At 40.2% G+C, this 24,746-nt stretch overlaps 1 protein-coding gene across 5 annotated transcripts in view; it reads right to left on the bottom strand.

Annotated features, from left to right (window-relative positions):
- The window catches only part of LOC139754810 (organic cation transporter protein-like), a 105,134-nt gene that overhangs the window by 9,301 nt on the left and 71,087 nt on the right, over positions 1 to 24,746 (bottom strand). For all 5 annotated transcript variants that reach the window (XM_071672645.1, XM_071672644.1, XM_071672649.1 and 2 more), the window contains 3 exons: positions 18,477 to 18,607; positions 16,851 to 17,065; positions 7,758 to 7,939 (listed from right to left, as the gene is read on the bottom strand). In XM_071672645.1, the coding sequence (XP_071528746.1) occupies positions 7,758 to 7,939; positions 16,851 to 17,065; positions 18,477 to 18,607 (528 nt within the window). The remainder of the gene's footprint in view (positions 1 to 7,757; positions 7,940 to 16,850; positions 17,066 to 18,476; positions 18,608 to 24,746) is intronic.

The following is a 24,746-nucleotide window of genomic DNA, read 5'->3' on the forward strand; positions in this document are numbered from 1 at the left end:
ACATTTTTTCATTCATTCATTTCATTCATAATTTGCTTGCTATAATGGTTCAATATTAGTCAACTATGCTGTCCATTATTAATATGTAATATTTTGCTCTGTCTGGCACACTTTGTACTGAATACTATGTAATTTATCTTTTCTAGCAGGAGTTGCCTTATTAGCAGAGATTGCGAGAAACTAGTACTCACAGTTTAAGGTCAGACCTCATCAAACCTACTCTAAGGGCTAAACCCTCCAGTCCTAGCTTATTATTGGCACCTGCAGTGCTGGAGATGTGACAGCACAACTGAGATACTCCCCTACCTCCCATCTTCTCTTGGCACAGGTATCTTTCCATGACAAAGCACACAAGCTTCTCTTATTTGATTTGATTTATGTTTAATACCTAGCTGGATAATTTTCATATGAATCTTTCAATAATCTGTTTGATTTGAAAAGTTATTTTGAAAGGTTTGAGTCTTTCTACCAACTTCAAGAAAAAATGAATGGTAGATGGTGTGAAGTGAAATACTGTACTTAACCCTGAACTAGTTTAAGCATTCCTGCCTAATCCACAATCTGTCTTTAGTCAAGAGCCTCTGTAGAATTTATCTCCTCCTTACCCCTTGAGTAGACAGCACAATTTTTGTATCATGTTTGACATTTATGGTATGAATTTATACTTAAGTACCATTTGACTTTTGAAAACCATTAACCCTTTCCCTGCAGCCGTCGGATATATCCAGGTAAAGTGTGAAGTTTGAAATTACCCCAGTGCAACAAAGTATATTTTTTTCTACTGGGTCACTTAGGAACATCCACACAACCTTGAAACAAGTGCCAGGTATGCAAGCATGCTTCCAGAGAAGTGTACACCAGGTTTCACTTTTCATGTGGCAGATGGCCTTTAACTCTCCATATTTTGAATTTATTGTTTATAGGTGAAATATATATATATTTTTTTTCATACTATTCGCCATTTCCCACGTTAACAAGGTAGCATTAAGAACAGAGGACTCGGCCTTTGAGGGAATATCTTCACCTCGCCCTCTTCTATGTTCCTTTTTTTTAGAAAATTAAAAAAAAACAATAGGGGAGGATTCCCAGCCACCTGCTCGTTCCCCTTTTCGTCGCCTTCTACGACACCCAGGAATATGTGGGAAGTTCTTTCTCCCCTATCCCCAGGGATAAGGTTGATATATATATATATATTTATATATTTATATATATATATATATATATATATATATATATATATATTATATATATATTTATTTAATTTGTTTATGGATGGGGTTGTTAGGGAGGTGAATGCAAGAGTTTTGGAAAGAGGGGCAAGTATGAAGTCTGTTGTGGATGAGAGAGCTTGGGAAGTGAGTCAGTTGTTGTTCACTGATGATACAGCGCTGGTGGCTGATTTCATGCGAGAAACTGCAGAAGCTGGTGACTGAGTTTGGTAAAGTGTGTGAAGAAGAAAGTTAAGAGTAAATGTGAATAAGAGCAAGGTTATTAGGTACAGTAGAGTTGAGGGTCAAGTCAATTGGGAGGTAAGTTTGAATGGAGAAAAACTGGAGGAAGTGAAGTGTTTTAGATATCTGGGAGTGGATCTGGCAGCGGATGGAACCATGGAAGCGGAAGTGGATCTTAGGGTGGGGGAGGGGGCGAAAATCCTGGGAGCCTTGAAGAATGTGTGGAAGTCGAGAACATTATCTTGGAAAGCAAAAATGGGTATGTTTGAAAGAATAGTGGTTCCAACAATGTTGTATGGTTGCGAGGCGTGGGCTATGGATAGAGTTGTGTGCAGGAGGGTGGATGTGCTGGAAATGAGATGTTTGAGGACAATGTGTGGTGTGAGGTGGTTTGATCGAGTAAGTAACGTAAGGGTAAGAGAGATGTGTGGGAATAAAAAGAGCGTGGTTGAGAGAGCAGAAGAGGGTGTTTTGAAATGGTTTGGGCAAATGGAGAGAATGAGTGAGGAAAGATTGACCAAGAGGATATATGTGTCGGAGGTGGAGGGAACGAGGAGAAGTGGGAGACCAAATTGGAGGTGGAAAGATGGAGTGAAAAAGATTTTGTGTGATCGGGGCCTGAACATGCAGGAGGGTGAGAGGAGGGCAAGGAATAGAGTGAATTGGATCGATGTGGTATATCGGGGTTGACGTGCTGTCAGTGGATTGAATCAGGGCATGTGAGCGTCTGGGGTAAACCATGGAAAGCTGTGTATGTATGTATATTTTGCGTGTGTGGACGTATGTATATACATGTGTATGGGGGTGGGTTGGGCCATTTCTTTCGTCTGTTTCCTTGCGCTACCTCGCAAACGCGTATACTTATGTATATCTCGCTTTTTAAACCAGGTATTTCCAATCACCAGTCCTTTTTCAGCACATAAATCTACAAAGCTCTTCACCATTTCCATTTACAACACTGAAATACACCCATATATATATATATATATATATATATTATATTATATATATATATATATATTATATATATATATATTTTCATCAACTATTCGCCATTTCCCGCATCAAGCTAAGGTAGCGTTAAGAACAGAGGACTGGGCTCAGAGGGAACATCCTCACCTGGCCCCTTCTCTGTTCCTTCTTTTGGAAAATTAAAAAAAAAAACAAGAGGGGAGGATTTCCAGCCCCGTGCTCCCTCCCTTTTAGTCGCCTTCTACGACATGCAGGGAATACGTGGGAGTATTCTTTCTCCCCTATCCACAGGGATATATATATTATATATATATATATATATATTATATATTTATATATATATATATATTATATATATATATATATATATATTTTTTTTTATACTTTGTCGCTGTCTCCCGCGTTTGCGATGGTTAGCGCAAGGAAACAGACGAAAGAAATGGCCCAACCCCCCCCATACACATGTATATACATACGTCCACACACGCAAAATCATACATACCTACACAGTTTCTGGTTTACCCAGACGCTTCACATGCCTTGATTCAATCCACTGACAGCACGTCAACCCCGGTATACCACATCGCTCCAATTCACTCTATTCCTTGCCCTCCTTTCACCCTCCTGCATGTTCAGGCCACGATCACACAAAATCTTTTTCACTCCATCTTTCCACCTCCAATTTGGTCTCCCTCTTCTCCTTGTTCCTCCACCTCCGACACATATATCCTCTTGGTCAATCTTTCCTCACTCATTCTCTCATGTGCCCAAACCATTTAAAACACCCTCTTCTGCTCTTCAACCACGCTCTTTTTATTTCCACACATCTCTCTTACCCTTACGTTACTTACTCGATCAAACCACCTCACACACACATTGTCCTCAAACATCTCATTTCCAGCACATCCATCCTCCTGCGCACAACTTATCCATAGCCCACGCCTCGCAAACCATACAACATTGTTGGAACCAATATTCCTTCAAACATACCCATTTTGCTTTCCGAGATAATGTTCTCGACTTCCACACATTCTTCAAGGCTCCAGAATTTTCGCCCCCTCCCCCATCCTATTATCCACTTCCGCTTCCATGGTTCCATCCACTGCCAGATCCACTCCCAGATATCTAAAACACTTCACTTCCTCCAGTTTTTCTCCATTCAAACTCACCTCCCAATTGACTAGACCCTCAACCCTACTGTACCTAATAACCTTGCTCTTATTCACATTTACTCTTAACTTTCTTCTTTCACACACTTTACCAAACTCAGTCACCAGCTTCTGCAGTTTCTCACATGAATCAGCCACCAGCGCTGTATCATCAGCGAACAACAACTGACTCACTTCCCAAGCTCTCTCATATATATGAGAATGATTAGGTAAATGATTAGGGAGAATGATTTGGTAAACAGAAAAGAGGTAGTAAAAGCTTTGCGGAAGATGAAAGCCAGCAAGGCAGCGGGTTTGGATGGTATTGCAGTGGAATTTTTTAAAGAGGGGGTGACTGTTTTGTTGACTGGTTGGTAAGGTTATTTAATGTATGTATGACTCATGGTGAGGTGCCTGAGGATTGGCGGAATGCTTGCATAGTGCCATTGTACAAAGGCAAAGGGGATAAAAGTGAGTGCTCAAATTTCCTGGGAAGTTACATGGGAGGGTATTGATTGAGAGAGTGAAGGCATGTACAGAGCATCAGATTGGGAAGAGCAGTGTGGTTTCAGAAGTGGTAGAGGATGTGTGGATCAGGTGTTTCCTTTGAACAATGTATGTGAGAAATACTTAGAAAAGCAAATGGATTTGTATGTAGCTTTTATGGCTCTGGAGAAGGAATATGATAGAACTGATAGAGATGCTCTGTGGAAGGTATTAAGAATATATGGTGTGGGAGGCAAGTTGTTAGAAGCAGTGAAAAGTTTTTATAGAGGATGTAAGGTATGTGTACGTGTAGGAAGAGAGGAAAGTGATTGGTTCTCAGAGAATGTAGGTTTGTGGCAGGGGTGTGTGATGTCTCCATGGTTGTTTAATTTCTTTATGGATGGGGTTGTTAGGGAGGTGAATACAAGAGTTTTGGAAAGAGGGGCAAGTATGCAGTCTGTTGTGGATGATAGAGCTTGGGAAGTGAGTCATTTGTTGTTCGCTGATGGTACAGCGCTGGTGGCTGATTCATGTGAGAATCTGCAGAAGCTGGTGACTGAGTTTGGTAAAGTGTGTGAAAGAAGAAAGCTGAGAGTAAATGTGAATAAGAGCAAGGTTATTAGGTACAGTAAGGTTGAGGGAAAAGTCAATTAGGAGGTAAGTTTGAATGGAGAAAAACTGGAGGAAGTGATAAAGTTTTAGATATCTGGGAGTGGATTTAGCAGCGGATGGAACCATGGAAGTGGAAGTGATTCACAGGGTGGGGGAAGGGAAGAAAGTTCTGGGAGCATTGAAAAATGTGTGGATGGCGAGAACATTATCTCGGAAAGCAAAAATGGGTGTGTTTGAAGGAACAGTGGTTCCAACAATGTTATATGGTTGCAAGGCGTGGGCTATAGATAGAGTTGTGCGGAGGAGGATGGATGTGCTGGAAATGAGATGTTTGAGGACAATATGTAGTGTGAGGTGGTTTGATCGAGTAAGTAATGAAAGGAAAAGAGAGATGTGTGGAAATAAAAGGAGTGTGGTTGAGAGAGCATAAGAGGGTGTTTTGAAATGGTTTGGTCACATGGAGAGAATGAGTGAGGAAAGATTGACAAAGAGGATATATGTGTCAGAGATCGAGGGAAGGATAAGTGGGAGACCAAATTGGAGGTGGAAAGATGGAGTGAAAAAGATTTTGAGCAATTGGGGCCTGAACATGCAGGAGGGTGAACGGCGGGCAAGGAATAGAGTGAATTGGAGCGATGTGGTATACCGGGGTCGATATGCTGTCAATGGATTGAACCAGGGCATGTGAAGCGTCTGGGGTAAATCATGGAAAGTTTTGTGGGGCCTGGATGTGGAAAGGGAGCTGTGGTTTCGGTGAGTTATACATGACAGCTAGAGACTGAGTGTAAATGAATGTAGCCTTTGTTGCCTGTTCCTATCACTACCTCGCACACATACGGGGGAGGGGTTGTCATTTCATGTGTGGCGAGGTGGCAATGGGAATGAATAAAGGCAGCAAGTATGAATTATGTACATGTGTATATATGTATGTGTCTCTGTATGTATATATATATGTATACGTTAAAATGTATAGGTATGTATATGTGCGTGTGTGGACATGTATGTATATACATGTGTATGTGGGTGGGTTGGGCCACTCTTTCGTCTGTTTCCTTGCGCTACCTCGCTAACGCGGGAGACAGCGACAAAGTATGATAAATAAATTATATAAAACTAATGCCATATATAGAAAATACAGCTGCCCTCATTGTTTTGACTATATTACAAACGATAATTTAAATATTCATATATTTTGGTTGATAGTCAACATTTTCCAGGAACCAACCTTAAAATCATTCGTGCAGTGAAGTGGTTAAATTGAACATACATATTTACATGGCCAGAGAGTTTCACTAAGTTTGTTAAGACTAGAAAAATTGCCAACTTTGCATAGCATTTCCAGCACAAAATATACTTCTTTTGGTTCTGAATAATGTGAAACTCCCTGAATGTAACTGCATCAGTATTTGCCTGTCTCACCTATTCTAATGTAATTTATATAATCATGGTTTCAGTGCTTCCCTATTAAGTTGTGGTTTTTTCTGGGTCTGAGTAACCAGTGATGATAAAGCTCATATCTCTCCATTATCCAGATTTCACAAAACCTAGGAACAGTGGTATTCTTCAGACATATCTTAAACGTCTGCACCCTCATGATTGATATACATCATAAGAATTCAGTAATTAGCAGTCCTTTAATCATTTCAGTTTCAAGCGCCTAGGATATTCTAATAAAGCCTGTCTGCATGAAACAGTTTTTTGTGTTACAAAGTCCATGGTCATGAACATTATTAGAGATGTTAATAACAGATATCAATGGAATTTTAATTAGACTTTTCACCAGCACCTTCAGAATAAATCATATCTCAAAGAACTATTTATTTCTTTATATATTTATTTTGCTTTGTCGCTGTCTCCCACGTTAGAGTGGTAGCGCAAGGAAACAGACGAAAAAATGGCCCAACCCACCCACATACACATGTATATACATACACGTCCACACACGCACACATACATACCTATACATCTCAATGTACACATATATATACACACACAGACATATACATATATACACATGTACATAATTCATACTTTATGCCTTTATTTATTCCCATCGCCACCTCACCACACATAGCATAACAACCCCCTCCCCCATCATGTGTGCGAGGTAGCGCTGGGAAAGGACAACAAAGGCCCCATTCGTTCACACTCAGTCTCTAGCTGTCATGTAATAATGCACCTAAACCACAGCTCCCTTTCCACATCCAGGCCCCACAGAACTTTCCAAGGTTTACCCCAGACACTTCACATGCCCTGGTTCAATCCATTGACAGCACGTCGACCCCGGTATACCACATCGTTCCAATTCACTCTATTCTTTGCATGCCTTTCACCCTCCTGCATGTTCAGGCCCCGATCACTCAAAATCCTTTTCACTCCATCTTTTCACCTCCAGTTTGGTCTCCCACTTCTCCTCATTCCCTCCACCTCTGACACATACATCCTCTTGGTCAATCTTTCCTCACTCATTCTCTCTATGTGACCAAACCATTTCAAAACACCCTCTTCTGCTCTCTCAACCACACTCTTTTTATTTCCCCACATCTCTCTTACCCTTACATTACTTACTCGATCAAACCACCTCACACCACATATTGTCCTCAAATATCTCATTTCCAGCACATCCACCCTCCTGCGCACAACTCTATCCATAGCCCACGACTCGCAGCCATACAACATTGTTGGAACCACTATTCCTTCAAACATACCCATTTTTGCTTTCCGAGATAATGTTCTTGACTTCCAAACATTCTTCAAGGCTCCCAGAATTTTTGCTACCTCCCCCACCCTATGATTCACTTCCGCTTCCATGGTTCCATCCACTGCCAAACCCACTCCCAGATATCTAAAACACTTTATTTCCTCCTTTCTTTACACTTTTCTTCCTTCTCAAAGAACTATCAACATGAAAACTTACATTGTCAAAAAACTAAAGGAAAAAGGAAAAAAAATCAAGATCGTGCAATGTTTTCCTTTAACAGCTCAACATAGAAAATATGATGTAAGTGTATTTCCACGTTATAGGCTGATTTTTTTTATCATTAACTATTGTTTGATGAAAAAGGGGGGACTTGTACCAATGACTTACCAAAAGATTGATGTAAGGGGCCAATGCTCCACCAATACGTGCTATCATGGAGGAGGAGCCAACACCTACATTCCTCACAACCGTGGGAAAGATCTCTGCTGTCAGTACGTAGATAATTGCGTAAGATGCAGTGATGCACAGCTTCCCACACATGGCCATTGTAATCATTAACCATGACATACCTGCCAGAAAAGGACTTTTACCCACATTTTGGAAAACATTAATCTCCATGTTATGTATATGACCTCATAGCAGGAAATATTTGAAGAAAGTTTAGAATCTTGATATCATTGCTTCAATTTTTGAAATACAAGGAATTCATGTAGAGTGTGCATGATTACTGAAAACCCTTTATAATGACATCTTGTAGAGTAACATCTTACTAAGACAACATTGAGAATTAGGGTAAAAAATTCTAGGAATGACATGTAAGGGTAAGAATTCTAGGTATGACAATAAGGTCTTGCAATAATGACATTTTTGACAATAGAGAGAATATTTATTTACAATATTTGATAATCTTTTATCTGTTTATCTATCTATATCTCTGATGCCCATTTGCTCAGGAAACTCCTATCAAAAGGGTGGCCATGGCCTCATCCAGATCCATAAGTGCTACATACAAATCCATCTGTTTTTCTAAGTATTTCTCACATACATTCTTCAAAGCAGACACCTGATCCACACATCCTTTACCACTTTTAAAACCACACTGCTCTTCCCCAATCTTCCCTGGGGATAAGGGAGAAAGAATACTTCCCACATATTCCCTGCATGTCGTAGAAGGCAACTAAAAGAGGAGGGATTGGGGGCTGGAAATCCTTCCCTCTTGTGTCTAATTTTCCAAAAGAAGGAACAGAGAAGAGGGCCAAGAGAGGATATTCCCTCAAAGGCTCAGTCCTCTGTTCTTAACGCAACCTCACTAACATGGGAAATGGCGAATAGTGTGAAAAAAAAAATATATATATATATTATATATATATATATATTTCTTTCTTTCATACTATTCGCCATTTCCCGCATCAGCAGTATAGCGTTAAGAATAAGGAACTGGGCCTCTGAGGAAACATCCTCACCTGGCCCCTTCTCCGTTCCTTCCTTTGGGAAAAAAAAAAATGATAATATAATATATATATTTTTTTTTTTTCTTTTAAACTATTTGCCATTTCCCGCTTAGCGATGGTAGCGTTAAGAACAGAGGACTGGGCTTTTTTGAATATCCTCATCTTGGCCCCCTCTGTTCCTTCTTTTGGAAAAAAAAAAAAATATATATATATATATATATTATATATATATATATATATATTATATATTAATATAACTAATATATTTATATATTATATTCTTATATTTTTATTTTATTATACTTTGTCGCTGTCTCCCGCGTTTTTGCGAGGTAGCGCATAGGAAACAGATGAAAGAATGGCCCTAACCCTCCCCCCATAACATGTATATACATACGTCCAAACACGCAAATATACATACCTACACAGCTTTTCCATGGTTTACCCCAGACGCTTCACATGCCTTGCTTCAATCCATGACAGCTCGTCAACCCCGGTATACCACATCGCTCCAATTCACTCTATTCCTTGCCCTCCTTTCACCCTCCTGCATGTTCAGGCCCCATCACACAAAATCTTTTTCACTCCATCTTTCCACCTCCAATTTGGTCTCCCTCTTCTCCTTGTTCCCTCCACCTCCGACACATATATCCTCTTGGTCAATCTTTCCTCACTCATCCTCTCCATGTGCCCAAACCACTTCAAAACACCCTCTTCTGCTCTCTCAACCACGCTCTTTTTATTTCCACACATCTCTCTTACCCTTACGTTATATATGTATATATATATATTATATATATATATTATATATATATATTATATATATTATATTATTATATATATATTTTTTTTTTTTTCTGTCTCCCGCGTTTGCGGGGGAACCCAAGAAAACAGACGAAAGAATGGCCCAGCCCACCAAAAACACATGTATTATACATACACGTCCACACACGCAAATATACATACCTATACATCTCAACGTATACATATATATATACACACACAGACATATACATATATACACATGTACATAATTCATACTGTCTGCCTTTATTCATTCCCATCACCACCCTGCCACACAGGAAATAACAACCCCCTTCCCCTCATGTGTGCGACGTAGCACCAGGAAAAGACAACAAAGGCCACATTCGTTCAAACTCAGTCTCTAACAGCCATATATATATATCCCTGGGGATAGGGGAGAAAGAATACTTCCCATGTATTCCCTGCGTGTCGTAGAAGGCGACTAAAAGGGAAGGGAGCGGGGGGCTGGAAATCCTCCCCTCTCGTTTTTTTTAAATTTCCAAAAGAAGGGACAGAGAAGGGGGCCATTTGAGGATATTCCCTCAAAGGTCCAGTCCTTTGTTCTTAACGCAACCTCGCTAATGTGGGAAATGGCGAATAGTATGAAAGAAAAGAAAGATATATATATATATATATATTTTTTTTTTTTTTTTTTTAAAACTATTCGCCATTTCCCGCATTCGAGGTAGCGTTAAAAACAGAGGACTGGCCTTTGAGGGAATACCCTCACCTGGCCCAATCCTCTGCTCCTTCTTTTGGAAAATTGAAAAAAAAAACCGAGAGGGGAGGATTTCCAGCCCCCGCTCCCTCCCTTTTAGTCCCCCTCTACGACACGCAGGGAATACGTGGGAAGTATTCTTAATCCCCTATCCCCAGGGATCATATATTATTATATATATTATATATATATATATTATATATATTATATATATATTTATATATATTTATTATTTTTTTTTCTTTTTTTTTATACTTTGTCGCTGTCTCCCGCGCGTTTGCGAGTAGCGCAAGGAAACAGACGAAAGAAATGGCCCAACCCCCCCCATACACATGTATATACATACGTCCACACACGCAAATATACATACCTACACAGCTTTCCATGGTTTACCCAGACGCTTCACATGCCTTGATTCAATCCACTGACAGCACAGTCAACCCCGGTATACCACATCGCTCCAATTAACTCTATTCCTTGCCCTCCTTTCACCCTCCTGCATGTTCAGGCCCCGATCACACAAAATCTTTTTCACTCCATCTTTCCACCTCCAATTTGGTCTCCCTCTTCTCCTCGTTCCCTCCACCTCCGACACATATATCCTCTTGGTCAATCTTTCCTCACTCATTCTCTCCATGTGCCCAAACCACTTCAAAACACCCTCTTCTGCTCTCTCAACCACGCTCTTTTTATTTCCACACATCTCTCTTACCCTTACGTTACTCACTCGATCAAACCACCTCACACCACACATTGTCCTCAAACATCTCATTTCCAGCACATCCATCCTCCTGCGCACAACTCTATCCATAGCCCACGCCTCGCAACCATACAACATTGTTGGAACCACTATTCCTTCAAACATACCCATTTTTGCTTTCCGAGATAATGTTCTCGACTTCCACACATTCTTCAAGGCCCCCAGAATTTTCGCCCCCTCCCCCACCCTATGATCCACTTCCGCTTCCATTGTTCCATCCGCTGCCAGATCCACCTTCCAGATATCTAAAACACTTCACTTCCTCCAGTTTTTCTCCATTCAAACTCACCTCCCAATTGACTTGACCCTCAACCCTACTGTACCTAATAACCTTGCTCTTATTCACATTTACTCTTAACTTTCTTCTTCCACACACTTTACCAAACTCAGTCACCAGCTTCTGCAGTTTCTCACATGAATCAGCCACCAGCGCTGTATCATCAGCGAACAACAAATGACTCACTTCCCAAGCTCTCATCCCCAACAGACTTCATACTTGCCCCTCTTTCCAAAACTCTTGTATTTACCTCCCTAACAACCCCATCCATAAACAAATTAAACAACCATGGAGACATCACACCACCCTGCCGCAAACCTACATTCACTGAGAACCAATCACTTTCCTCTCTTCCTACACGTACACATGCCTTACATCCTCGATAAAAACTTTTCACAGCTTCTAACAACTTTCCTCCCACACCATATATTCTTAATACCTTCCACAGAGCATCTCTATCAACTCTATCATATGCCTTCTCCAGATCCATAAATGCTACATACAAATCCATTTGCTTTTCTAAGTATTTCTCACATACATTCTTCAAAGCAAACACCTGATCCACACATCCTCTACCACTTCTGAAACCACACTGCTCTTCCCCAATCTGATGCTCTGTACATGCCTTCACCCTCTCAATCAATACCCTCCCATATTATTTACCAGGAATACTCAACAAACTTATACCTCTGTAATTTGAGCACTCACTCTTATCCCCTTTGCCTTTGTACAATGGCACTATGCACGCATTCCGCCAATCCTCAGGTACCTCACCATGAGTCATACATACATTAAATAACCTTACCAACCAGTCAACAATACAGTCACCCCCTTTTTTAATAAATTCCACTGCAATACCATCCAAACCTGCTGCCTTGCCGGCTTTCATCTTCCGCAAAGCTTTCACTACCTCTTCTCTGTTTACCAAATCATTTTCCCTAACCCTCTCACTTTGCACACCACCTCGACCAAAACACCCTATATCTGCCACTCTATCAAGTTCCCATTTGCTTCCTTGTCTTACGCACTTTATTTACCTCCTTCGAGAACATATATATATATATATATATATATATATATATATTGAAAAATCAGTGACATCACACTGCCCTGCCTCACACTCACATCTATATTAAAACTTTTGCTCAACTCTCCATCCACTCTTACACATGCATTTGCTCTTCTGTAGAAGACTTTCACACCATCTGACAGTTTGTTCCTACACCACATAACCTTATCAAATCCCATAAAGCATTCCACTTGACTCTATCACATGCTTTCTCTAGATCCTTAAAAGTTGCATACAGTTTGTCACCTTTTGCCAGATACTTCACAGACATTCTCAATGCAAAAATCTGATCCACATAACCCATACATTTCCTGAAACCCCTTTGCTTCTCACTTATTCTACATTCTGTCACTTCTATCACTTTGTCAATCAGCACTCTTGCATACGCTTTCTGGCATACTTTAGAGACTTATTTCCATATAATTGCTACGTACATCCTTAACATCTTTTCCTGTGACTCAAAGAACAATAGCTTTCACCTAACCCTCAGGCATAACCTCTTTCTTCCATGCTAAACTTCATATCAAATGCATCCACTCTATCATGCCATCTCCATACTTAACCATTTCAGCCATAATTCCATCCACCCCAGGTGCCTTTCCTACCTTAAATGTCATTATTGCCCCTTTTTTTTACCTTCCTCCTTGCTATAGGCCCCTACACTTCTATCCTTTTCATCCATCCTCCATACCTGTACATGAAAAATTTGTTGCCTCACCTTCTCCCACGTTCATCAGTTCTTCAAAATACTCTTTCCATCTTCCTTCCACTTTCTCCTTTTGATTCAGTGACTCCCCTGCCATATTCTCACATTTGCATTCCACTCTTACATTCACTTCTTCCCTTTTTCACCTCCCTCCAGTAGAATTTCCTATTTTCCTTAAACTTTTCACTCAACTTTTTCCAAAATCTTCATCTAATCTTTCTTTGCTCTCCTTTATCAGCTTCCTAATATTCTGCCTACACATCTTATATACTTCTCTCCTCTGATACATTCCTGTAGGGCAATCTATCATATGCCTTTTGTTCTTTTCCACAGCATTGTTTGTCTCACATATCCACAATGCATTTCCCCTTTTATTCTTATATCTCACAACCTTGTGTCCAGCTACAAATTCTTTAACCTTTAATTGTCTTTCTTTAAAACATTTTAAACACCTCATTCAGACTTGACTGCATCCCTATGTTTACTACACTTTGTTCTTAACCTTCAGTCACCTCTTTCTCATGCTCCTTGCATTCTTTCTGATTCATCTTCTCCCATGCCATCACCTTTATTATCTCTCCATTTTTCATTACTCCATACCTGTTTTTCTACCTTATCCTTACCTCTGTAAGAACTGCAAAATCTCTAAATGATCCTATCACAACTCTGTCATCCACCATACCCTTTCTCATCTTTCATCCACTGCCACATAATCAGTCAATCCCCTTTTCTTCTCTTCCATAATTTTTCATTCATGTACATTTGTGAATCATCTTGTGATGAAAAAAGGTTCTTGAAAGGAATAAGCTATCAGGACAGACATCCACAAGGTAACTTCCATTCTCAATTATTCCAGGCACTTCCCACTTACCAACTATCTTGCCAGTTCATCACGTCCCACCTTTGCATCCATATCATTCATTACAACCCCCTTCTTCTCATTCTCAAACCAGTTTATAAAATCCTTTAAGTTTCTGTAGAAATGCTCCATTCTATCCTTACCTCTCATAGTCTTCATAGTTCACAGTTCCAGTCTCTCCTTTCACCCACACTATTCTTGAGCCATTCCATCCATGCTCTTTAACACTCTCCCAATCTTTTGGTGATAACACAATTTTGCACATCCATATTTCTCTCTTCTCTGATAATTTTCATTCATTCCTATGGATACCACTCCTTCTACACCCTCCCACATCTTGCATTCATCATTTCCTTTCTCACTCCATCCACCCTGACCAAGGATATGGATTTTAACAGTGCCTAGCACATCCAAAAATAACTTTTAAATTCTCACAAGGTCCCTTTTTGTACTCTCACTGGCCATCCCATTAACAGTCAATTGCTCATCCCTTTAACTCCCTGGTATAACTAGTGGACTCCAGTGTTGCTTCTTATCCTTTAGTGCCTCACCCTTGACAGGCTACTGGCATGATGTTTCCAGAGGTAAGCATATAAACAATAAAAATAAATCAGTTCTAAACAACTATAATTTTTTTTTATATTTGATTGAGGTAGTGCCAGGAATAAATGAAGAAAGGCCACTTCTGCTCACATCCATTTTCTTGCTCTCGTGTGTAATGCACCAAAACCACAGCTCCCTATCCACAAGCAGGCCTTATAGACCTTTCCTTGGTTTACTGTGGATGCTTCACATACTTTGGTTCAGTCCAGTGACAGCCCTGTGAACTCAGTATACCATATTGTTCTAATTCACTCTATCCTTTGCTCACCTTTCATCCTCCTGCTAGCGCACCCTCTTCTCTCTCAACCACACTCTTTAAATTACCACACATCTCTCTTGCCCTTCCATTACTTACTTGATCAAACTACCTCACACTGCATATTGTCCTCATACATTTCATTTCCAACACATCCACCCTTCTCTGTCCAGCCTTATCTGTAGCCCATGCCTCACATCCATACAATATTTTTGGGACAATTATTCCTTCAAGCATACCCATCATTGACCTCCCAGATAATGTTCTCTCTTTCCACATATTCTTTAGCACTCTCAGAACCTTTGCCTCCACCTTCACCCTATGACTCACTTTTGTTTCCATGGCTCCATTCACTGCCATGTCCACTTCCAGGTATCTAAAACACTTCACTTCGTTCAATTTTTTCTATTCAAACTCACATCTCAACCAACCTGTCCATCAGCCCTGCTAAACTTTTCCCTTTCATACACTTCCAAACTCAGTCACCAGCTTCTGCAGTTTCTCACTTGAATATGCCACCAATGCAGTATCATCAGCAAACAACAACTGAATCACTTCCCAGGCCATCTCATCCCCCAACAGACAGCATACTCACCCTTCTTTTCAAGACTGTTGCATTTACCTCTCTCACCACACTATCCATAAACGAACTGAACATCCATGGTGACATCACATATCCCAGTTGCATACCAGCCTTCACCTGGAACTATTCACTCTCCTTTCTTCCTACTTATACACAAGCCTTACACCCTTGATAAAAACTTCTATGCTTTTAGCAGCTGTCCTCTCACACAACATATTTTTAAGACTTTCCACAGAGCATCTCTAATAGCCCTATCATATGCTTTCTCCAGATCCATGAATGCCAAATACAAATCCACCTATTTTTCTGAGTATTTCTCACACACACATGATTACACTTATACAATTTTACAAACTAAGCACTAAAAAAACAATGATGAATTGCCCTATACAGTAGAATTGAGTATACAGGAACAAATCACCACATTTCTAAAACACTGAGAATATATACATATATTTCACACTGATATGAGTACAGACACATACACATACACTACTCAAGACTGAGTTTCTAGAAATCAAAGTCATTATAATGACTATAATTTTACAAACATTAACTACCAAGAAATGGTAACAGATTGCCATCTACACTAGAATAGAGTATAAAAGAACAAATAACCACATTTCTAAAATGCTGTGAATATATGCATATTTTTCACCCTTCTGAGTACACACACACACTACTTAAAACTAAGTTTCTAGAAATCAAACTCATTACAATGACTATGATATGACACATCCTAACTTCACAAATTATATTTCCATTCAAAATTTTAGTCTTTCAAGTATTAATCTTCTAGTCACCTTTTTAAAGTTTTTCAGACATAAATCTTTTTTCTAATGATTTCAAGGCTGAATACTATTAGATTTGTACCGCATAAGCACAAGAAAAATCATTTAGAATCATTCCACTCGCTCATGGTTGCCATGTAAGGTAACCTGCAGGACCTATTCAGAAAGGGGTCCTGGTGTATTTATAGATAGATGTATGACCAAATAATGGGGAGTGATGGCTCAGAAGTCACCTTGAAGGGAACATGAGGCAAAAAAGTATAAGAACCATTGCTCTAAACTCTCCCAGGATAAGATATAGTTCCACTGATGTCTTCATCATTCCCTCCCCATACCTAGTGTAATGTACAGGACACACACTTAGATTAATCTTCTTCATCTACCTGTGCAGATGAAATGCTAGACCAATGAAATCTACCAGTAATGTTTTCAAAATTGTTCGCATTACTGATTTTATACTGTTTATTTTATATCATATGCAAACATGTTAACTTTTTTAGAATTTCCACTGTGTGTAATTGAATATGTTTCAGTTTACGTAAATATGGTGTTGTCACTAAAGACAAGAAGTTAAGTTTAAGTGGTGTTAACAAATAAGCTTACCCTTAGGGATGAAAATTGTGGACAGGAGGGCAAGGCCACCAAGGACAAGGAAAGAGCATAATGGAACGCGGCGGCCAACACGATCCAGCAGGAGGATGGTGAGAGCATGGGCAGGCAGTTCTACAGCACCACTGATCACAAAGTTGAGGTAGGCATTTCCACCCAGGTTGCCTGTATTGAGTGAGAGGCCATAGTACACTCCACTGTTCACGAACCTGAAATGTGTATCCACAGCATCAACATTCCTCTGCTGGCTACCTAGTCGTGGTAGCCAGTGGGGACAACTCATAATAATAGCAATGCTAAGTAAAAGAGAAGCTGTGTATGGGAGGTATAATTGTGTAACAGGAATGTGGCCATATAATTACAAGTCAGCATTAACACTTTTTTGTACCAGGGGGTGAGCCCAGCCAGTCCCCTGTGAGATGAACAAGGTGTGCACATCCAGCCATTAGCTGTACTAACATGTTTATTACAGTTGGTTTGTGATGATGTTTTTCATCTTTCATTTTCCTGTTTCACATGAATTTGTTTGTTGATTATTTTTCTATAATACTATTTACATCAAATAATCACCATTACAGCAATTTTTTGAGATGCATACTGCCACTAACATGTAAATATTATTTCCAAGACCCATTTCATGGGACTATTGCAGCTCTGAGGCTGCAATCTGAACAGGAATATGGAAGTGATCTACTCCTTTGAAAAAAAGTACCTTAACTAGTCTGTACTCCTTTCTGTGCACTGAGGATAATTCAGCCTTACTTGAGGTGGCTTCTCTCTAAGAGTGTAACCACAACAGTTGTAGCCTGGTCACGCCAGAATGATATATATTTGGGAAGGTATACACACAAGACACATTTGACCCGAGCAGTCTGGTCTCCTTGCATCATGAAAAACTTCTGGAAAGTATCCAAAGGACTGCAAAAAGAATGGTACCAGAAATGAATGAAAGGAGTAACAATGAAAGGAGACAGAAAAAGCAGGAAAACTGCCTGTAAATTTCTAAAAGGCAATAGTGATGTTAACTTAGAATAGTTTATTGAAAACAGAATTTGGAACAGGAAGGCATAAGTGGATGTTAGGTAAGAAAGGACATAGAGAGATATGAGGAAGCATTTTTCATCAATAGAGTTGTGTTCAAAACAAGCTGACGGAAGGGAAAGTAAATGCAACAAGCACTGGAAAGTCCAAAAGACTGTGTGTGAAAATGCAAGGAAGTGAAGCTGGGTCTAAACATATAAATGGATAAGAGGTTGGGCCCCACAGGAGTAAGACTTTGCCATATATTTATGAAGTGTCAAAAACAAATGGACACTCATAATATATCAGTGGTCCTGACCCCATGAGTCATGTCATGTAACAAGCATGTTGCTTTGTTACTTTTTTGATGCACATAAGCTGTGTGTGACATAAATTCCATAATTCCTTACTACATTTGATGAAATAAAGAGCGGTGTGAAGGATGTGTTTGTAGTAGTGATGGAGATACTTAAGTCCTGACAATGAATAATATTGATGAAAGAAAGCATAAGTCAATTCTTATGGCATACATTGTCTTTTACATTCCACAGATTTTCTTTATCACTTTTGCATTTACATTATAAAAGATATCCCTCATACCAGTTAAAGAAAATATTTAAGGTCTTCCTCCGAAGGTTGGGGTAGCGGAAGAGGTCAAAGAAGTTGCCTCTGCCTGCGTCCTTTCCTGCCTTTGGCCCCACCAGCGCCTTGAGCATCATGTCCTCTGACACCTGTAGACTAACTCAATTAGTTCCTCATTATTTAATCATATATGAATAGGTAATTGGAATTTACACTACTGACATTCTCTCCACAAACATACAGTCTCTCATTGTTATACATAATGCTTAACAAAACTTAACTCACACAGCTCATTCTCTGTAACTCTAGATTTTCTTGCAGTAACCACTATGCGCTAAAACTGCCTCTTGGCAAAACGTTAGGAGCAATAAACAGAAGAAGGAGGTAGGAACATTTAGGCAGGAGCATGGAATAAGTCACGGAGGTCAAGAATCGAGGTTGTGGAAATGAGCTATTTTAGAGGAGCATGTTTTATGACTAGATGGAATGAAGGAAGAAATGAGGAGGTGTATGGGAGATGTGGTTTTTTTTTTTTTTTATACTTTGTCGCTGTCTCCCGCATTTGCGAGGTAGCGCAAAGGAAACAGATGAAAGAAATGGCCCAACCCCCCCCATACACATGTATATACATACGTCCACACACGCAAATATACATACCTACACAGCTTTCCATGGTTTACCCCAGACGCTTCACATGCCTTGATTCAATCCACTGACAGCACGTCAACCCGGATACCACATCGCTCCAATTCACTCTATTCCTTGCCCTCCTTTCACCCTCCTGCATGTTCAGGCCCCGATCACACAAAATCTTTTTCACTCCATCTTTCCACCTCCAATTTGGTCTCCCTCTTCTCCTTGCTCCCTCCACCTCCGACACATATATCCTCTTGGTCAATCTTTCCTCACTCATCCTCTCCATGTGCCCAAACCACCTCAAAACACCCTCTTCTGCTCTCTCAACCACGCTCTTTTTATTTCCACACATCTCTCTTACCCTTACGTTACTCACTCGATCAAACCACCTCACACCACACATTGTCCTCAAACATCTCATTTCCAGCACATCCATCCTCCTGCGCACAACTCTATCCATAGCCCACGCCTCGCAACCATACAACATTGTTGGAACCACTATTCCTTCAAACATACCCATTTTTGCTTTCCGAGATAATGTTCTCGACTTCCACACATTCTTCAAGGCCCCCAGAATTTTCGCCCCTCCCCCACCCTATGATCCACTTCCGCTTCCATGGTTCCATCCACTGCCAGATCCACTCCCAGATATCTAAAACACTTCACTTCCTCCAGTTTTTCTCCATTCAAACTCACCTCCCAATTGACTTGACCCTCAACCCTACTGTACCTAATAACCTTGCTCTTATTCACATTTACTCTTAACTTTCTTCTTCCACACACTTTACCAAACTCAGTCACCAGCTTCTGCAGTTTCTCACATGAATCAGCCACCAGCGCTGTATCATCAGCGAACAACAACTGACTCACTTCCCAAGCTCTCTCATCCCCAACAGACTTCATACTTGCCCCTCTTTCCAAAACTCTTGCATTTACCCCCCTAACAACCCATCCATAAACAAATTAAACAACCATGGAGACATCACACACCCCTGCCGCAAACCTACATTCACTGAGAACCAATCACTTTCCTCTCTTCCTACACGTACACATGCCTTACATCCTCGATAAAAACTTTTCACTGCTTCTAGCAACTTTCCTCCCACACCATATATTCTTAATACCTTCCACAGAGCATCTCTATCAACTCTATCATATGCCTTCTCCAGATCCATAAATGCTACATACAAATCCATTTGCTTTTCTAAGTATTTCTCACATACATTCTTCAAAGCAAACACCTGATCCACACATCCTCTACCACTTCTGAAACCACACTGCTCTTCCCCAATCTGATGCTCTGTACATGCCTTCACCCTCTCAATCAATACCCTCCCATATATGTGGTATGGCAGGGAATGCAAAGGGAATTAATTTTAGAGTGATTAAAGTGGGTGTAATGTATTACTTTGAGGTGGCTTGGGCGTGTGGAAAGAATGCAGGACTGGGAGTTTACAAGGAGAGTATATGATAGTACAATTAAAGAGGTTAATGTGAGAGGAAGACCCCCTGTGACATGGGAAATATAGGGGAAGAGTACTGGAGGGAGAGAAATATGGAAGAATGCATGTAATGGTATATATGAGGGAGGCTTGTAAAGACAGGAGTATGTGGAGACACTTTAGCAGTGGCCACCCCCTTGGTGGGACTTCCTGAAGGGAACAGGCATCAGAGATATAGAAATTAAGGTAAAGAATCTTCCAGTTCATAAGAATCCTACCATTCATAATAAGATTTCTTAACATACTTTTAATATGACACACACACACTTAATTCTGATAAAAATCTTGTGATGATCTCTTTCCTCTTAGTATGTGGGTTTCTCATCAAGTACTACATATTCTGGTTAGGTGTATGGATGCAAGTAAGATTCCCTTGACACTTTTGGCAATACCTAGCAACTTTCAATCTATTTATGTGTTTCAGTAAAACGGTAGTGTAGTTTTACCACAATAAACATTTTGTGTATGTGAAAGTTATGGATGGTTGATAACTATTGATAATGTGATTCATTGTACATTAAGTCAGATATAATGATAAAAACACTATAAAAAAAGGAATATCTGAGTGTTTAGAAGATCATGCACTAACCAATGGATGATTGAAATAAGAAAGGGATTAATTGAATTTTACCCTCAACAGAAATTAAAGAAATACAAAATAGCATAATGTGTATCTTTACATAACTGTTTTTAGAAAACCTTGCTGTAATGAACACATATCCTTACCCTATCATACTATTTCCATTTTATTTTCATCAACAGAAAATTACATCAGTTTAGAAGTATAGATATGTAAATGTTAATAAGAGCAAGGTTATTAGGTTTAGTAGGGTTGAGGGACAAGTTAATTGGGAGGTATGTTTGAATGGAGAAAAACTGGAGGAAGTGAAGTGTTTTAGATATCTAGGAGTGGATTTAGCAGCTGATGGAACCATGGAAGCAGAAGTGAGTCACAGGGTGGGGGAAGGGGCGAAAGCTCTGGGAGCATTGAAGAATGTGTGGAAGGCGAGAATGTGGAGAGCAAAAATGGTTATGTTTGAGGGGATAGTGGTTCCAACGATGTTATATAGTTCTGAGGCATGGGCTATAGATAGGGTGGTGTGGAGGAGGGTGAATGTGTCGGAAATGAAATGTTTCAGGACAAGTATGTGGTGTGAGGTGGTTTGATCAAGTAAGTAATGGAAGGGTAAGAGAGATGTGCAGTAATAAAAAGAGTGTGGTTGAGATATCAGAAGAGGGTGTGTTGAAATAGTTGTCATATGCAGAGAATGAGTGAGGAAAGATTGACATAGAGGATATATGTGTCAGAGGTGGAGGGAACAAGGAGAAGTGGGAGACCAAATTGCAGGTGGAAAGATGTAGTGAAAAAGATTTTGAGCGATCGGGGCCTGAACATGCAGGAGGGTGAAAGGCATGCAAGGAATAGAGTGAATTGGAATGATGTGGTATACCGGGGTTGACGTGCTGTCAATGGAAAATGAGTTAGTAAACAGAGAAGAGGTAGTAAAAGCTTTGCGGAAGATGAAAGCCGGCAAGGCAGCAGGTTTGGATGGTATTGCAGTGGAATTTATTAAAAAAGGGGGTGACTGTATTGTTGACTGGTTGGTAAGGTTATTTAATGTATGTATGACTCATGGTGAGTCAGGTGGTAGAGTTTCCCGCAGTTATCGAGACAGACTTCCCCAGAACTTTTTTTAAAGGGGAAGTAAATGTTTATAGTTGTGTTACTGGAGTGATAGTTTTCATACATGGTGTTTTGACAAGAAAAATAGTGAAATTGGAGAAAAATGTAGCTTAGACATTGAAGCTTATTGATACAGTGGTTAAATTGATGAGAACTGCTATTGACGTTTGTGTAAATAAATTATACATTTCCTTTTTCCATAGCCAGAGGTTGAACCATTATGTGACATTCATTTTTTCATTCATTTCAAGCTAGAAGTTTCAGTTTTCTAAATTGTTTCTTACATTTTTCATATGTATATATATGTATGTGTGTGTGTGTGTGTTGTGTATATGTGCGTATGTGTGTGTATGTGTGTGTATGTGTATATGTATATATATATGTATATTATCGCTGGGGATAGGGGTGAAAGAATACTTCCCACGTATTCCTCGCGTGTCGTAGAAAGCGACTAGACGGGACGGGAGCGGGGGGCCAGAAATCCTCCCCTCCTTGTATTTTTTTAACTTTCTAAAATGGGAAACAGAAGAAGGAGTCACGCGGGGAGTGCTCATCCTCCTCGAAGGCTCAGATTGGGGTGCCTAAATGTGTGTGGATGTAACCAAGATGTGAAAAAAGGAGAGATAGGTAGTATGTTTGAGGAAAGGAACCTGGATGTTTTGGCTCTGAGTGAAACGAAGCTCAAGGGTAAAGGGGAAGAGTGGTTTGGGAATGTTTGGGGAGTAAAGTCAGGGGTTAGTGAGAGGACAAGAGCAAGGGAAGGAGTAGCAATACTCCTGAAACAGGAGTTGTGGGAGTATGTGATAGAGTGTAAGAAAGTAAATTCTCGATTAATATGGGTAAAACTGAAAGTTGATGGAGAGAGATGGGTGATTATTGGTGCATATGCACCTGGGCACGAGAAGAAAGATCATGAGAGGCAAGTGTTTTGGGAGCAGCTGAATGAGTGTGTTAGTGGTTTTGATGCACGAGACCGGGTTATAGTGATGGGTGATTTGAATGCAAAGGTGAGTAATGTGGCAGTTGAGGGAATAATTGGTATACATGGGGTGTTCAGTGTTGTAAATGGAAATGGTGAAGAGCTTGTAGATTTATGTGCTGAAAAAGGACTGATGATTGGGAATACCTGGTTTAAAAAGCGAGATATACATAAGTATACTTATGTAAGTAGGAGAGATGGCCAGAGAGCGTTATTGGATTATGTGTTAATTGACAGGCGTGTGAAAGAGAGACTTTTGGATGTTAATGTGCTGAGAGATGCAACTGGAGGGATGTCTGATCATTATCTTGTGGAGGCTAAGGTGAAGATTTGTATGGGTTTTCAGAAAAGAAGAGTGAATGTTGGGGTGAAGAGGGTGGTGAGAGTAAGTGAACTTGGGAAGGAGACCTGTGTGAGGAAGTACCAGGAGAGACTGAGTACAGAATGGAAAAAGGTGAGAACAATGGAAGTAAGGGGAGTGGGGGAGGAATGGGATGTATTTAGGGAATCAGTGATGGATTGCGCAAAGATGCTTGTGGCATGAGAAGAGTGGGAGGTGGGTTGATTAGAAAGGGTAGTGAGTGGTGGGATGAAGAAGTAAGAGTATTAGTGAAAGAGAAGAGAGAGGCATTTGGACGATTTTTGCAGGGAAAAAATGCAATTGAGTGGGAGATGTATAAAAGAAAGAGACAGGAGGTCAAGAGAAAGGTGCAAGAGGTGAAAAAAAGGGCAAATGAGAGTTGGGGTGAGAGAGTATCATTAAATTTTAGGGAGAATAAAAAGATGTTCTGGAAGGAGGTAAATAAAGTGCGTAAGACAAGGGAGCAAATGGGAACTTCAGTGAAGGGCGCAAATGGGGAGGTTATAACAAGTAGTGGTGATGTGAGAAGGAGATGGAGTGAGTATTTTGAAGGTTTGTTGAATGTGTTTGATGATAGAGTGGCAGATATAGGGTGTTTTGGTCGAGGTGGTGTGCAAAGTGAGAGGGTTAGGGAAAATGATTTGGTAAACAGAGAAGAGGTAGTGAAAGCTTTGCGGAAGATCAAAGCCGGCAAGGCAGCAGGTTTGGATGGTATTGCAGTGGAATTTATAAAAAAAGGGGATGACTGTATTGTTGACTGGTTGGTAAGGTTATTTAATGTATGTATGACTCATGGTGAGGTGCCTGAGGATTGGCGGAATGCGTGCATAGTGCCATTGTACAAAGGCAAAGGGGATAAGAGTGAGTGCTCAAATTACAGAGGTATAAGTTTGTTGAGTATTCCTGGCAAATTATATGGGAGGGTATTGATTGAGAGGGTGAAGGCATGTACAGAGCATCAGATTGGGGAAGAGCAGTGTGGTTTCAGAAGTGGTAGAGGATGTGTGGATCGGGTGTTTGCTTTGAAGAATGTATGAGAAATACTTAGAAAAGCAAATGGATTTGTATGTAGCATTTATGGATCTGGAGAAGGCATATGATAGAGTTGATAGAGATGCTTTGTGGA

This window comes from Panulirus ornatus, chromosome 17 (genome assembly GCF_036320965.1).
Source record: "Panulirus ornatus isolate Po-2019 chromosome 17, ASM3632096v1, whole genome shotgun sequence".
Classification (NCBI taxonomy): Eukaryota; Metazoa; Arthropoda; class Malacostraca; order Decapoda; family Palinuridae; genus Panulirus; species Panulirus ornatus.